This window comes from Lepidochelys kempii, chromosome 7, assembly GCF_965140265.1.
Source record: "Lepidochelys kempii isolate rLepKem1 chromosome 7, rLepKem1.hap2, whole genome shotgun sequence".
NCBI lineage: Eukaryota > Metazoa > Chordata > Testudines > Cheloniidae > Lepidochelys > Lepidochelys kempii.
Genome location: NC_133262.1, coordinates 33,274,277 through 33,290,805, shown reverse-complemented (window position 1 = coordinate 33,290,805; position 16,529 = coordinate 33,274,277). Strand labels below are relative to the sequence as shown.

Below are 16,529 nucleotides of genomic sequence, written 5' to 3'. Positions count from 1 at the left end.
TTTTAAGCACTAGACCCCACTTCCTCCCAGAGCTGGGGCTAGAACCCAGGTGTCTTGGTTCACAGCTCCCCCAGCCTAACTCACTCCGCTGCTGCTCCTAGAGCTAGGGAGAGAACCCAGGCGTCCTGGCTCCCAGCCCCTCCCCCACTCTCGTCGGACTCCTGAACTGTGTCTCCGTTCTTGTTCCTTTTCCTTTGTCCCGGTAACAATGTGACCCGCTCCGCCTTCCTGGTCCCAGACTCCACCCCAGAGCCTGTGCGGGGCGGGGGGACGGGCCAGGCCAGCGGGCGCTTCACTGGGGGATCCGAAGCACACCCCGGGAGAGGCGGGGAGACGGGGCCGCCGCCGCAGACGATCGATCTTTGCGCCCGGAACCAGCTGCCTTCCTGTGGGTGCCAAGGGTGGCAAGCGACCGAGGGGCAAAGGCATTTCCCATGCCCCGGACCGGCCGGGACTCTGCCGGAGAGACGCCCCCAGGAGCGGCGGCTTCCAGCCGGGGAACTTCTCCAGCCGAGGCATTTCCTCCTCGCTCTGCCGCGGCTTGGGACAGAGCTCGGGTCGGGGCAGCTGGAGGGAGCGGGGTCTGGGCACGGCAGGGCACGGGGAGTTGAGGCCTCTGGGTGCTTGGAGATCGCCGGGGCGGTAGCTAGATCGGAGTGGAGCATCCTGGAGGCAGAGGGGCACTTCTGAGGGGATAGGCTGTAGGGGACAGCCCTGGTCCCTGGTGGGGAACGGGGACGGGACGGACAGGCTGTAGGGGGCGATCCTGGTCCCTGTGGGAGGGGAAAGGTGTAGGGGTGATCCTAGCCCCTGTGGGAGGGGAGCAGGCTGTAGGGGGTGATTCTGGTCCCTGTCGGGGGGAGCAGGCTTTCGGGGGGATCCCGCCCCTTGTGAGGGGGAATAGACCGGAGAGAACAAGTCTGTGCCCCCCGGGGAGGGAACGGGGGAATAGACTGCAGGGAATGATCGTGACCCCTGGCAGAGGGAATAGATTGTAACTGGGATGATCCTGCCCCAGCAAGGGGGGATTAAACTGTAGGGGCCAATCCTGGTTCCCAGATGGGAGGGGGCTCCTGTAAGTTGGCAGGTTCCCCAGCCCCATAACCACCCTGCTCCTGTGAGACCCCTGCGAGCCGGGACCCCCAGCCTGGCCTTGCAGCACCTCTCTGGGAAGATGCCTGTGCCGTGAAGGGCCACATCTGGGCAGGGTCTCACTAGAGGCTGCCCCCAGCCTTTGACCCAGGATGGAGCCACTGAAGAACCTGCTGCGGAAAGGCGCATGGGGGCCGGAGCGGAGTGGTGGGGCGGCCTACACCAACCCAGTGTGGACGGCGCTGTTCGACTACGAGGCAGCGAGCAGCGACGAGCTCAGCCTGCGACAGGGGGACCGTGTGGAGGTGCTGTCGTGGGATGCCACCGTGTCTGGTGATGAGGGCTGGTGGGCAGGTCGGGTGCGGAGCCAGGTGGGCATCTTCCCCTCCAGCTATGTCTCCCTGCAGCCCGTTGGCTATGGCGAAGCTCCAGTTCACGCCGACTTCCGGGAACTGAGGCTGGAGGAGGTGATTGGGGTGGGGGGCTTTGGCAAGGTGTACCGCGGCAGCTGGAAGGGTGAGTTGGTGGCAGTGAAGGCGGCACGCCAGGACCCAGATGAGGACATCAGTGCCACTGCGGAAAGCGTGCGCCAGGAGGCCCGGCTCTTCGCCATGCTGCGCCACCCCAACATCATCACTCTCAAGGCTGTCTGCTTGCAGGAGCCCAACCTGTGCCTGGTGATGGAGTATGCTGCTGGGGGCCCACTCAGCCGCGCCCTGGCCGGGCGCAGGATCCCCCCCCACGTGCTGGTGGACTGGGCAGTTCAGATTGCCAGGGGCATGCAATACCTGCACTGTGGGGCCATCGTACCAGTCATCCACCGTGACCTCAAGTCCAACAACAGTGAGTGCCACTCCGCAGTTATGATGCCCCATGGGATCCCCCCAACTCCACTGGTGTCCCTCGAACCCGACCTGCAGCCAGTGGCAGAATAGCCATTTCGCCAACGGGGCCTGTGCCCAGGGGCCCTGGCCAATTGGGCAGCCCCTGGAAAAATGGGCGCTTCACGCCCCTGGGGCCAACTCTGCCTGCCTGGTGCTCCTGCCAGGGAAAGTCTCTGCATCACAACCTCGCTTCCTGGCAAGAGTGCTGGGAAGGTGGGGGGAAGGGCAAGCCACCGGACCCCGATCCCATTTCCCTGGCAGGAGTGCCGGGAGGGGGTGGGGAGGGGCCCCCACTTGCTCTGGCCCAGGGCCCCATAAACCCCTAATCTGCCTCCACCTGCAGCCCCCCCAGGATCCCCCCAGGTCCACTATTGTACCTCAATCCCAACCTGCAGCCCCCTGCTATCCCAGCCCTGACCCCCTCCCCACACCTCTCACACAGCCCAGCTGGTGCATCTGAGTTCTGACCTCACTGACCCTGGGCAGCAGGAAATGATGACAGTTGTGGGACCTTAGAAAAATGTTTGATTTTAACATGTACATAAAATGCAGGGGGCGGGGAATGGGATTCAGGCTTTGGCCCTCCCGGGGGCACTGGCTCCAATCTAGCCCCAGGGTTGGGGACTTGCTGGCTCAGGGGGTTCCATTGGATTGAATGAGGTACTAGGAGTGTTAGGGTCTGTCTACACTGTGATAAAAGATTGCACAGCCACAGCTGGTCCGGCTCAGTTGACTTGGGCTCGCCAGGGTCTCAGAGCCTCGGCTGCAGCCCAAGCCCGAATGTCTCCACTGCAGTTTTACAGCCTTGCAGCCCAAGCCTGGTCAGCAGAGCCAGACTCAGACTCAATGCTGCGGGTTTGTCATCACAGTGTAGACGTCCCCTTAGAGGCTTGAACGGTGAGGGAGCCTGGGGCCAGACTGAGCTTGATTAGGAAGAGTGGAGGTGAATGGTTAGAGCAGGGGAGGCTGAGAGTCTACCCACAGCTGTGGGAGGGGAGTGGGGCCTAGTGGTAAGAGCGGGGGTGGGGCTAGAAGCCAGGACTCCTGGGTTCTCTCTCTATTCCTAACTAATAAATAATAAACTGGTTAAGTGGAAGGCTGGGGTTGTGACTTTCGCCCTGGTTGACCCCATTCCTGTTAGGATCCCACTGGCTCCTAAGGAGCTGATTGGCTGGCACTCCCTTGGCCTAGGCCACCATTGAGTTCCCAGCATGCTCTGCTGCAGGGGGTGGGCTGGTGAGGGCTGTGGCTTGTGTGGTGCCTGGATCAGCACTCCTGTGGCACTGGGAGGAGCTGGGGTGGGCAGCTGGGGTGGACTAGACCCACACTGGCGGGAGGGCACAGGGACACATGCCAGATGCCCCTTGTGCTCATGCCTGGTGGGAGGTGCAGGCCCACAGCTGGCTCTGTCCAAGTGGCCCCTCCCAGGCTGACTCCCCAGGTTCCCTCCCCTTTCCGGGGCTGTAGCCAACCCCCAAGGCAGGAGTGGCCTTCCTCAGGGACTGGGAGAGGGCAGCATTGCGGAGCAGGCTGCGATTGGGACCTTGGGGGGCTGGTTGCTACCCAGATCATGACCCCCACCAAACGAGATCAGGACCCCATGGGACTGTACTCCACACAGACCCTGACCCCCACCCTGATTGAGATCAGGGCCCTGTTGGGCCAGACGCTGCACAGACCCCCAACCGAGATCGAGGCCCTGCCCCTAAGAGCTCACAGTTTGAATTGACTAAAGGGTGGGAGGGAAAAATGAGGCACTGGGGAAGGAAAGGGACTTACCCAAGATCAGAGGCAGAACCAGAAATAGAACCCAAGAGTCCTGACGCCCAGCCCCCACTGCTCCAATCACTAGCCCCCACTCCTCTCCCGGAGCTGAAATCAGTGTGGTTGGTGGTGGGTGCAGTCATTAGCCCACACTGGTGGGGTGGGGACTGTGTCAGTCTCTCTGACCCTAATACGGTTGGGGGGTCTGTCCCCAGGCTGAGCCCCTCCCCCTCCCTGCCCATTTCCTGTCTTTCTAAATTAGACTGATTCCTGTCTGCCCAACCAGCCCTGGAACCGGCTCCACTGGAGGTGCCTGTAGCTGGGGCAGTGTTTGAGGCAGGCAGTGCTGCCTATCCTGCCCCCACTCAGTGGGGGTTCCCTTTAACAGGGGTCTGGCCTGCCTGAGGGGCAATGTGGGCTTTGGGGGACACGGGGGGAGGGAGGACACTGCTTGGGCAGGGGTCTGGTATTGAGGTGGCTGAGAGGGACTGGGGAGGGGAGGCCACAGTATGGGGAAGAGAGACTAGGCGGGAGAGAGGAGTATTGGGGGGCTGTGGTGGGGGCATAGAGCACTGCAGCATGTCAGGATCCAGTGGGGGGAGGTCACAGCATGGGGGAGAGGGATAAAATGGGGATTGCAGTTTGGAGGCTGTGAGGGAGGGGAGGAGTTATTGGGGTGACTATGGGGTGGGGGCTATTGGTGGATGCAGGCTGGGGGAGGGGCATTGAATGGGGGCTGTGGTAGGCATTGGGGGCTGTGGTTTGGAGAGCAGAGGGGGTGTGGGATGGGACAGTGGGGGCTGTGATCTGGGGACCCCCGGGTGTGGGGGCAAAGTATTGGGGGGCTGCTGATGGGGCAGTTGGAGCTGTTGTCCAGCCGTCCCCCCGGCCCCCAGCTGTCGGAGCGCCTGGACTGACCCAAGGCCTCCCTTCTCAGCTTCCTTCCGGCAGCTTCCTGCCCTGGCTTCCTGCCCCCCTCAGCTGGCAATGGTGGGGGGAGCAGAGAGAAAACAGCAGTTGGGGAGGGAGTGTAAGTGCAGAGGACCCAGGAGAGGGGGTGGCAGAGGTGAAAAGGGGAGGGACTCAGGGCTATGGGGGGGCAGTGGTGTGTGTGGGGGGGGATTCCAGCTGTGCTCTGGTGCCTGGGAAAGGAGTTCCCTGTCTTGCTTGTCCCCCTCCCTCCTGGAGGGTCCCCAGGGTGGATGGCTGTACTGGGGAGAAGGGAGGGAGGCAGAGGCTGCAGTGCTGTGGGGGAGCTGGCGGGGGCAGCACTGGGAATATGGCTGCAGTTGGGGGGGAAGCTGGTGGGGGCAGTGCTGGGGGTGTGGCTATAGCTTGGGCTGGAGCTGGCAGGGGTCAATGCTGGGGGTGTGGCTGGAGCTTGGGGGAGAGCTGGCGGGGGGCAGCGCTGGGGGTGTGGCTGCAGTTGGGGGGAAGCTGGCGGGGGCAGCGCTGGGGGTGTGGCTGCAGCGGTGCGGGGAGCTGGCGGGGGCAGCGTTGTGGGGGGACTGGTGGGGGCAGAAGACAAAGCACTAATTCTCCAGCCAGACGTGTACAATGGGCCGCTTAGTGCAGTACAGACCCAGGGAATGTTTGTCTTTCGCCTACGGGTCATGGGGCTGCAGAACCCAGCTGGGCGGAGCTGGGCGCCAGGACTCCTGGGTTCTCTTTCTAATTCTGGGAAGCGAGTGCGGGCTAGTGGTTAGAGCAGGGAGGCTGGGAGTCGGGGCTCATGAATTCTATCCCTGGCTTTGCTACTGAGACGCTGTACAGAGTTTGTCCAAGTCCCCCCCTCCCTGCCTCAGTTTCCCCAGCTGTGACGTGCTCTTGAGCCACCTTTGCCAAGGAGCAGCTGTGGGTGACCTGTCCCTACTGGCACCTGCCTGAGCATGAACTAGGCCCATGAGCCATGGGAAAGGGGAAGTGATACCAGGCCTTTAATATAAGAGCTTGTGTCTCAGGCTCTCTTCCTACTACAACAGGATCCCCAGGAAAATGTCACAGGAAATGCGCTGCAAATAGCACATCAACCATGGCTGGGAGGCCTTGGGGCCTGTCCCCTTTCGGGGGTGGGGGCTCTGATATGGCCTCTGAGGGTGAGGGGGGGAATGGGACATGGCGCCTTTCCCCTGCAGGGGCGCTGACCCCTTGTTCCCTCACCCCCCAAGTCCTGCTGTCCCAGCGCATTGAAGAGGAGGACATGAACGGGAAGACACTGAAGATCACAGACTTTGGGCTGGCGCGAGAGTGGCATCGCACCACCAAGATGAGCGCAGCTGGCACCTACGCCTGGATGGCACCCGAGGTCATCAAGGCCTCCACCTTCTCCAAGGGCAGCGATGTCTGGAGGTGAGCACTCAGGCCAGCCAGGATGCCTGGGTTCCATCCCAGCTCTGGGAGGGGAGCGGGAGTCTATTGGGTTAGAACCGAGGAGGCTGGGAGGCAGGACTCCTGGGTTCCATCCCAGCTCTGGGAGGGGAGCGGGAGTCTATTGGGTTAGAACCGAGGAGGCTGGGAGGCAGGACTCCTGGGTTCCATCCCAGCTCTGGGAGGGGAGGGGGTCTAATGTCCATTTCCCTCTTTCCTGACCCCCTCCTTGGGTTACCACGAGGATGAGGGATGCTGAAGATGGTCTCCCCCCAGCCCCACTAACACTCTCTCCCCTCCCAGCTATGGCGTGCTGCTGTGGGAGCTGCTGACTGGGGAGGTCCCGTACCGCAGCATTGACGGGCTGGCTGTGGCCTACGGCGTCGCCGTCAACAAGCTGACACTGCCTATTCCCTCCACCTGCCCCCAGCCGTTTGCCCAGCTCATGGCAGGTAAGGGCGGGGAGGGAGTCAGGATGCCTGGGAGTCTATCCCAGCTCTGGAAGGGGTGTGGGGCCTAGTAGGTAGAGAGATGGCAGGACCTGTGTCTCACCAGGGCCAGATCCTGGATGGCTGGGCAGAGTCTGAGCAAGGCAGAGTTTGCCCCACCCCTGCTGGATGAGACAGACCCTGACAAGTCCTGTTTCCCCCCCACCCCCAGAGTGCTGGGACCAGGACCCCCATGGGCGGCCCAGCTTCGACTCCATCCTGGCCCAGCTGACGGCACTGGAGGCCCAGGTGCTGGAGGAGATGCCCCAGGACTCCTTCCACTCCATGCAGGACGACTGGAAGCTGGAGATCCAGGGCATGTTCGATGAGCTTCGAGCCAAGGAAAAGGTACAGCTCCCCCAAGGCCTGCTCAGCCTAGCCCCCCGCTCCCCACTCGGGCCCCCCGCAGCCCCTGCAACCTAGCCCCTCACTCAGTCCCCCCACTTTCCAGAGCCCCCACAGCCCAGCCCCCCACTCAGCTCCTGCAGCCCAGTTCCCCCACTCCCGACTGAGCCCCTAAAGCCCAGCCCCCCCACTGAGCCCCTGCAGCCCGGCCCCCATTCCCCACTGTGCCCCCGCAGCCAGGCCCCACCACTCGCCCCCCACCCACCCAACTGAGCCCCCACCACTTCCCACTCAGCCCCCACAGCCTTGACTCCAATTCCTTAGTGAGCCCTCTGACTGTTCTCCACAGCATGGCACTTCCATTTCCCTCTGAGCCCCCCTGCAGCATCGCACCCCCTGCCAAATCCACCCCTGCCCCCATCCCAGCAGGTAGGGGGCACTGTGCTGCATCCTTGCGCCCCCTAATGGTGCCCAGGGGCATTGTGGTCAGTGCTGCCAGCGAAGCGCGACCCCCTGCCCTCCCCCCAGCGGCACGGTGACCCTGTCCTCACTCCACGGCAGGAGCTGCTGAGCCGGGAGGAGGAGCTGCAGCGGGCAGCGCTGGAGCAGAAGTCCCACGAGGAGTTCCTGCGGCAGCGGGAGCACCAGCTGGCCCAGTGGGAGCTGGAGGTGTTTGAGCGGGAGCTCACCCTGCTCATCCAGCAGATGAACAAGGACCCCCCCAATGTGAAGCGCAGGAAGGGCACTTTCAAGAGGAATAAGCTCAAGGGGCGGGACAGCGAGAGGATCAGCATGCCTCTCGGTACAGGCCTGGAGGCTGCGGGTTGGGACTCACCGGGAGAGCTGTAGGAAGCCCAGGGCTGGGATGGTAGGGGGCTACGGGTTGGATTGAGGGGTGCTAGCAGGGCTGAGGGCTAGGGCAACCTAGGGCTCATAGCAAGAGGGCTGCTCCCCCATCCCTTGCTCTGAGCCCCCATTTCTCCCTCTGCCACCCTGCTCCCATCTATGGGGCGTGCGGGCTCCTTCTCAGGGCTGCCCAGGTCACGCCCCGCTCTGGGCTTTGGCTGGGAGTATGGAGGGCTCCAGGCTGTGGTTACTCAAGGTTAATTACCTTGTTTACTCTCCTTTCCCAGCGGGGGCGGGTAATGCTGCTAATGGAGACACCCACTGTAAATCTGGAGTGTCCGGGCAGACACCAGTGCGGAAACCCTCTGGGGAGCTGAGATCAGAATCCAGCCCTGACCCCAGTGCTGTCAGGGGGGACTCCGGGTTGACCCTGGGGAGCTGAGATCAGAATCTGGCCCTGACTCCAGTACAGTGGGGGGCAGTGATCTTTTGGAGGTGGTAATTCTGGGGGAGGGGCAGAGAGGGCTGTTCTCACCCATCTCATTCTCCCTCCCCCTTAGATTTCAAACACCGCATCACGGTGCAGGCCTCCCCTGGACTGGACAAGAGGAAGAACGTCTTCGAGGTGGGGGCTGGGGGCTCCCCGACCTTCCCGCGCTTAAGAGCCATCCAGTGTGAGTGAGACACTGCAGCTGTAAGGGGCCAGGAGCTCTGTGCCTGCTCCGTGCCCCCCCCCCGCTAGGGAATAGTGTCTTGGGGCTCCCCTGAACTTACTCAGTCATTTGGGGTATATCTGCTTAGGGAGGGAGAGCTGTGCTGTCATTGCCTTCTGGTCAATCAGAGAGGTACAGATGATGACATCATAAGTATTCACCCATTATGTCATTTCCTTCTGGTCAATCAGAGAAGCACAAACTATGATTAAGGCTACGATTATGTCACGGAAGTCACGGAATCCGTGACTTCCAGAGACCTCCGTGACATTTTCTGCTTCAGCCCCAGGGCCGCGAGGTTGGAGCTGTCAGCCAGCCGGGGCACCAGAGCTCTCAGCTTCCGGGGCCCTGGAGCTCCAAGCTGTGGCAGGGGACCACCCCATAGTTTCCAGCCCCTGCAGGTGGTGGGGGGGCCTTACAGCTCCTAGGTGCGTGCCCAGAGCTCCAGACTGCCAGAGCTCTGAGCTACAGCAGGGGCCTCCACAGATCTCAGTCACCATGGGCGGCCCCTGGAGCTCCCAGCCACCGTGGGAGGCCTCCGGAGCTCCCAGCCACCAGTCCTGGAGCTCCGAGCCTCCACGGGCAGCAGGGGGCCTGCAGCTCCCAGTCGTTGTGAGCTGCGGCAGTGGTGGGTGCTGGACCCCCCCCCCCCCCACTTCCCATTTTGTCAGGGTTATTTTTAGTAAAAGTTGTGAATTTTTGTGTATTGCCCATGACCTGTCTGTGACTTTTACTAAAAATTTCCGTGACAAAATCTTAGCCTTAACTATGATGTGATAACTATTTGGCCATGATGTAATTTTGCACAATAAGAGCCGCCCCAGGGGTTGGTTGCCCAGGGTATAATGATCCATGGGTCGCTCTATATTCCCCCCCTCTCCCAATACACACACACATACCCAACCCCTCAGCACTGATTGGCCAGAATTAAATTACATAGCTGCTATGCCTGTAGCATGTCCATCCTTATGCCGATTGGATGGAGTAAAGTGACATCACCTGTTGTTGGCTCTGATGATTCAACATGGTGTTGACTGGATGGAGGAAAATGACATCACAGGAAGTTGCTTGTGTTATCACTTCCTGTGGCTAGCTCCGTTTGGACCAGAGTAAATGACACTGGGGGAGGAAGTTGGTGGGGGAGGACGCAGGGGTTTGCTCTTCCATTATAGTCTGTGCTTTGTGCTGATTGGCTGATAAAATGACATCACAGCTTATGACATCATTACACAAGTTGATCAGAGAGAATTAAATTTTATCAGAGCATGTGACATCATCTCTTGGACCTCTCCAGTCAGCAGGAAATGACATCACAAGCGATTATATGTGACATAATTGTTTGTGATTTCTGATTGGTCAGAATGAAATGATATCACACAAAGATTACATGTAACTTAGTTATGTGTGCTTTTCTAATTGGCCGGAAGGAAATAATGTAATTAGGATTATATGTGAGAGCATCACTTGTGCTTCTCTGATCAGAAAGAAATGATATCACGGGGGACATGCTGACATCACAAAATATTCACCCACAATGCCCTTTCTTTCTGACCGGCATGACATCATCGTCCACTGAACCATGTGCTTCCTCCCATGCAGTGGAGCCCGCCGAGAGCAGCCAGAGCTGGGGCAGACAGGCACCACGCCGCACAGATGAGGCCTGGAATGGGGAGCGCCGCCCTGGCAAGAACTGGGGTCCCGGATCCCCAAAGCCCTGGGAGAGCAGCACCCAAAATGGCAGGTAGGGGATGCTGCTTCCCCTCCCCCATACATCTTTCTTCTCCCCTCCCTAAGCCCCTCACCCTGGTGTTTGGGGAGAAATCCTGGCTGCCCCCCTGATCACTAACTATAAGATTAATAATGTTGAGCCAGGTACTGAGATGGGAGCCAGGACTCCTGGGTGCTTTCCCGGCTTTGAGAGGGGAGTAGGGTCCAGTGGGTTAGAGCAGGGGGGCTGGGAGTCAGGATTCCTGGGTCTCCATTGTCCCTCCTCTAGCTGCTCCTCCTGGCTGTCCCCGCTCCCTGTTCCTCTCAGGGTTCTAACCCCCATCCCCTGCAGAAGGAGGTCCCGGCTGGAGGAGACGACTTGGTACGTTGAGCAGGAGGAGCCCAATCCAGTGGAGTCGGCCCCATCCCAGCCTGCCCTGAACGGTGAGTCTCCATGGGGGAGGGGACACGGGCTGGCTCTGGTGTCAGGCCCAGACTCCCCAGCGTAGGGCCTGGGGAATTCAGCATCCAGAGAGCGTGTCACTGCATGTACAAGAGGAGCTCCTGCTGCCGGGCTGGGCACCATATGCTGCCCTCGACTGAGGTTAGGGCTGGGCAGCACATGCACCCACTCCTGAGACACCGCACAGACCCCCCTGGCTGTGATCCGGGGCCCCCCTTGGGCCCAGCACCACACACGCACCCCTGCCTGTGACCCGGGGCCCCCCCTCGGGCCCAGCACCACACACGCACCCCTGCCTGTGATCCGGGGCCCCCTCGGGCCCAGCACCGCACAGACCCCCCTGCCTGTGATCCGGGGCCCCCCTCGGGCCCAGCACCGCACAGACCCCCCTGGCTGTGATCCGGGGCCCCCTCGGGCCCAGCACCGCACAGACCCCCCTGGCTGTGATCAGGGGCCCCCCTCGGGCCCAGCACCGCACAGACCCCCCTGGCTGTGATCAGGGGCCCCCCTCGGGCCCAGCACCGCACAGACCCCCCTGGCTGTGATCCGGGGCCCCCTCGGGCCCAGCACCACTCACGCACCCCTGCCTGTGACCCGGGGCCCCCCCTCGGGCCGGGCGCCGCACGGACCCCCCCGCCTGTGACCCGGGGCCCCCCCTCGGGCCGGGCGCCGCACGGACCCCCCCCGCCTGTGACCCGGGGCCCCCCCTCGGGCCGGGCGCCGCACGGACCCCCCCGCCTGTGACCCGGGGCCCCCCCTCGGGCCGGGCGCCGCACGGACCCCCCCGCCTGTGACCCGGGGCCCCCCCTCGGGCCCGGCGCCGCACGGACCCCCCCGCCTGTGACCCGGGGCCCCCCCTCGGGCCCGGCGCCGCACGGACCCCCCCGCCTGTGATCCAGGGCCCCCCTTGGGCCCGGCGCCGCACACACACCCCCGCCTGTGATCCGGGGCCCCCCTCGGGCCGGGCGCCGCACGGATCCCCCTGCCTGTGATCAGGGGCCCCCTCGGGCCCAGCACCGCACAGACCCCCCTGGCTGTGATCAGGGGCCCACCTCGGGCCCAGCACCACACACGCACCCCTGCCTGTGATCCGGGGCCCCCCTCGGGCCGGGCGCCGCACGGACCCCCCTGCCTGTGATCCGGGGCCCCCCTCGGGCCGGGGGCCGCACGGACCCCCCTGCCTGTGATCCGGGGCCCCCCTCGGGCCGGGCGCCGCACGGACCCCCCTGCCTGTGATCCGGGGCCCCCCTCGGGCCGGGCGCCGCACGGACCCCCCTGCCTGTGATCCGGGGCCCCCTCGGGCCGGGCGCCGCACGGATCCCCCTGCCTGTGATCAGGGGCCCCCTCGGGCCCAGCACCGCACAGACCCCCCTGGCTGTGATCAGGGGCCCCCCTCGGGCCCAGCACCACACACGCACCCCTGCCTGTGATCAGGGGCCCCCCTCGGGCCGGGCGCCGCACGGACCCCCCCTGCCTGTGATCCGGGGCCCCCTCGGGCCGGGCGCCGCACGGACCCCCCTGCCTGTGATCCGGGGCCCCCCTCGGGCCGGGCGCCGCACGGACCCCCCTGCCTGTGATCCGGGGCCCCCCTCGGGCCGGGCGCCGCACGGACCCCCCTGCCTGTGATCCGGGGCCCCCCTCGGGCCGGGCGCCGCACGGACCCCCCGCCTGTGATCCGGGGCCCCCTCGGGCCGGGCGCCGCACGGATCCCCCTGCCTGTGATCAGGGGCCCCCTCGGGCCCAGCACCGCACAGACCCCCCTGGCTGTGATCAGGGGCCCCCCTCGGGCCCAGCACCACACACGCACCCCTGCCTGTGATCCGGGGCCCCCTCGGGCCGGGCGCCGCACGGACCCCCCTGCCTGTGATCCGGGGCCCCCTCGGGCCGGGCGCCGCACGGACCCCCCTGCCTGTGATCCGGGGCCCCCCTCGGGCCGGGCGCCGCACGGACCCCCCTGCCTGTGATCCGGGGCCCCCCTCGGGCCGGGCGCCGCACGGACCCCCCTGCCTGTGATCCGGGGCCCCCCTCGGGCCGGGCGCCGCACGGACCCCCCTGCCTGTGATCCGGGGCCCCCCTCGGGCCGGGCGCCGCACGGACCCCCCTGCCTGTGATCCGGGGCCCCCCTCGGGCCGGGCGCCGCACGGACCCCCCTGCCTGTGATCCGGGGCCCCCCTCGGGCCGGGCGCCGCACGGACCCCCCTGCCTGTGATCCGGGGCCCCCTCGGGCCGGGCGCCGCACGGACCCCCCTGCCTGTGATCAGGGGCCCCCTCGGGCCCGGCGCCGCACGGACCCCCCTGGCTGTGATCAGGGGCCCCCCTCGGGCCCAGCACCACACACGCACCCCTGCCTGTGATCCGGGGCCCCCTCGGGCTGGGCGCCGCACGGACCCCCCCTGCCTGTGATCCGGGGCCCCCTCGGGCCCAGCACCGCACAGACCCCCCTGGCTGTGATCAGGGGCCCCCCTCGGGCCCAGCACCACACGCACCCCCCTGCCTGTGATCCGGGGCCCTCTCGGGCCGGGCGCCGCACGGACTCCCCTGCCTGTGATCCGGGGCCCCCTCGGGCCCAGCACCGCACAGACCCCCCCTGGCTGTGATCCGGGGCCCTCTCGGGCTGGGCGCCGCACGGACCCCCCTGCCTGTGATCCGGGGCCCCCTTGGGCCGGGTGCCGCACGGACGCACAGAGAGACCGTCCTTGGCCTGAAGAGCTCAAGTCTGAATAGCTGAGTGGGTGTGAAGATGGAGGGGGGGCGGAGGAGGAGGGAGGGAGAGATGGGAGGGATCTGTGGGAGGGTGAATGGATGGAGGGGAAGTTGCTGGGGACATGCTGGCTGTGTGTCCTGTTCCCTGCACTACACCGGACAGGGGATTCCCAGCACGGGCATTGTTGCTTATGGCTCTGTCCCTTCTTTGCAGGTGATGTCCCCTCTTTAGGCCCCAATGGGACCCAGGAGTCTGAGGAGCAGCGGGCACCGGCTCCGGAGCGGATCAGCACCCCCAAACTCATCCAGAGAGCACTGCTGAGGGGCACAGCGCTGCTGGCCTCTCTCGGGCTGGGCCGGGACCTGTCACAGGCCCGACGGGAGGAGAAAGGGGAGCCCCCACCTGTGCCCACTCCCCCGCCTTCTCCTGAGCTCATCCGCTTCTCCCCCAAGGACACACACTGCCCTGCCCTGCTGGTGGAGCAGGGCCACGAGGAGCCGGCCCGGATGCCAGGGACCACAGAGCAGGACCAGGAGGGGCCAGCCCGGATGCCACGGTCCACGGAGCAGGGCCAGGAGGGGTCAGCCCAGATGCCAGAGTCCACAGAGCTGCTCATCCACCTGGTCCCAGGTGGTGATAGAGGGTCCCTGGCCCCCTTGTGGGGTCAGAGGTCACCAAAGAGCCCACGATGTGAGGAGGAGCGGAGTCCTGGCAGCAGGGCAGATAAGTGGGGTAAGTGAGGAGTGACGAAGATGCAGAGACTTTTCCCACTCGGGCATGCTGGCTGCAATCCAGCTTCAGGATGGGGTATGGGTTGGCTCAGGGGGATGGGGAATGGGGCCTTTCCCCTCCAGAGGGCGCCGGCTCTGACCCAGCCCCAGGGCAGGGGACAGGCTGGTTCAGCTTGGGGGATGGGGTTCAGGTTTGGTCAGTAGGTGCCCACCCTCCTGTTGTTCTAATATCCCCTGTTCTCTCTCACCGTAGGTGGGGCCCTACAATCGCCCTCGTCCCCCTGCAGCCCCCACTCGCCACGCCCCTCCCCACACACCAGCCTCATCTCCCGGCCCCGCCCCTCCCCTGTGCGCAGCCGCATCGACCCCTGGAGTTTTGTGTCGGCGGGGCCCCGTGCCTCCCCAGCCCAATCCCCCCAGCCAGAGCCGCGCCGGCGTCGGGCGGGGACCCCTGACTCCAGCAACCCCTTCGTGACTTCTGACCCCTTCTCCCGCCCCTCACTGGGACCTTTTGACTTGGAGACCTTCGACCCCTTTGCCTCGGCGCCCAGATTGACCAGTCTCTCCTGCCACTTGGACCAAGGCCAGCTTAGTCCCTACCCCTCGCCCCCTCCACGCCACTCCCCTGGCTTTCCTGCCCCCCTGGAGCAGACCAAAGAGACCCACCCCTTGCCGTGGTGGATGGCCAGATCCCCGCAGGAGGAGAGCAGAGTCCCAAAGTGAAATGGGCAATACAGGAAGACCTGGCCTCTTTGGACAGTTGCACACAGGAAGTCCTACAACGAAAGCGGGCGATATTGGAAGTCCCACCCTCCTCGGACTTTGCATGGAGGAAGTCCTGCCCTCTTTGGACAATTGCACACTGGAAGTCCTGCCCTCCTCAAGTTCTGAGTGCAAGAAGTCCCATCTTGCTTGGATTATTGTACCAGATACAAGGCTCAGGTTGGGGAAGTCTCTGTGTTGGATGTTTGGGGGGGTGGGGGACCTTTTACTATACACTGGAAAGGTGGAGGAGTTCTGGGGAGCTCCTGTGGGGTAAGTGGGGCACCGCCCCCTGCCTTAAAGAAGAGACTAAGAGTGGCTTGGACACCCTCTGAGCCGGGTGCCATGGTCTCTGTGATCTGCAATTCCCAGCCACACATTGCATGAGGTTGTCGGGTCTCTGCCAAACTCCCACCCTGGTCCTCAGAACCACTGAATAGGTAGTGATCACTGCTTGGGAGTGAGGGGCACTGGCAGAGCTGGGGGAGACCAGGGCTGGGATTGAAGGAGTGAGGGGCACCGGCTCAGCCCATCTGTTTCATGAACACTAATAGTGGGCCCCCCCTGTTCCCAGCATGGGGTCCTGGTGTCTGGGTTGGGGACCAGCCACCCCTCCCCCAAGGTAGCAGCCCCTTTTGCTGATAGCAGGGGTGTCTTGGGGATATCCCTGTGGGAGGAGGACACTGGGAGAGACCGATACGGGATCACCCCCCATTTGCTACATTCCCGAGCATGGACTGGCTGCAGGTGAGTATGCGCCTGGGTGTGTGAGCATAGGTGTGCATGCAAGGCTGGGAGTGCGGTGTACTTGGGCAAGTGTGCAAAGCATGAGGGGTTGCACGTGTGCAGCTGCCCCAGTACCTTTGTGCTGGTGTCTGTGGGCGTGTGTGAAGCCAGAGGTGTGGGAGCACGGGTGAGGGCTGGCCTGGGCCGGAGCAGCTGTGCCATTGCCTGCACTTCCAGCGTGGGAGTCTGCTGCTTCCCTGCCCCAGCCGTGGGGTTCCCGTTAACTCTGTCCCTTCCTCCTGCTGTGAGTTCCTGCCCTGGGGTCAGGGGAGGAGGGCCAGGCCATGTCAATACCTTCTGTAACTGCACCGAGACCCCAGGCTGGGGAGCAGCCAAAGCTGGGGCTGCATGTGGATTGAGACCAAATAAACTCCCAGCTGCTGCTTCCGTTCTTGCTCCTGCTTTGGTCTCCTTCCCCTTCCCTCCCACCGCAGCTCGCTGCACCCCCCCACCCTCCCCAGGTTATGATCTCAGAGCGCCAGTAGGAGAGAGGCCTCCCAGGGTGCACTGGGCCAGGACAGGCCCTTGAGAGGCTTGGCCAGCTTTGCACACCTGCCCGGTATGGGCACGAGCCTAGCACGGGGGGAGCGAATGTGGGTGTGCAAAGGCCTCTGGGTGCAAAAAAGACTCAGCAGCGTGCATGCCCCTTGCATGCCTGCCTGCAGCAATGCCAATGGCTGCCTTGCTCTCACGGCGGCCCAGGGCGCATGGCGCTGTCCAGGCACATGGCTCTGGTGCCTGCGTGTGGGCACGCATGACTCTTGCAGGTGCCACGTTTTGCTCCTGGCTTGGTTCGGGCTGACTCCGACTCCAGCCCCAGGGAAGCTCAGGACACCAAAGCAGCTCGGCCCCATTTGCCCACCCGTGCATGCATGCC

General features: G+C 64.1%; 1 protein-coding gene across 1 annotated transcript; it reads left to right on the top strand.

The window, feature by feature from the left end:
* Window positions 1–815: 815 nt before the first annotated feature.
* MAP3K11 (mitogen-activated protein kinase kinase kinase 11) lies at window positions 816–16,039 on the top strand. Its single transcript, XM_073352026.1, has 10 exons — window positions 816–1,935; window positions 5,909–6,089; window positions 6,411–6,559; window positions 6,768–6,943; window positions 7,502–7,742; window positions 8,347–8,460; window positions 10,099–10,240; window positions 10,559–10,650; window positions 13,587–14,105; window positions 14,358–16,039. Exons 1-10 carry the CDS (start codon window positions 1,245–1,247, stop codon window positions 14,825–14,827), a joined length of 2,775 nt encoding a protein of 924 aa, XP_073208127.1. The 5' UTR covers window positions 816–1,244; the 3' UTR covers window positions 14,828–16,039.
* The last annotated feature ends 490 nt before the right edge of the window (window positions 16,040–16,529 follow it).

Excerpts from the sequence above, each read along its gene's own strand:
- MAP3K11 (XM_073352026.1), top strand. The coding sequence starts at position 1,245 with ATGGAGCCACTGAAGAACCTGCTGCGGAAAGGCGCATGGGGGCCGGAG. Across the intron at positions 8,461-10,098 it reads GCGCTTAAGAGCCATCCAGT|TGGAGCCCGCCGAGAGCAGC; the intron begins GTGAGTGAGACA and ends CCTCCCATGCAG. Across the intron at positions 10,241-10,558 it reads AGCAGCACCCAAAATGGCAG|AAGGAGGTCCCGGCTGGAGG; the intron begins GTAGGGGATGCT and ends CATCCCCTGCAG.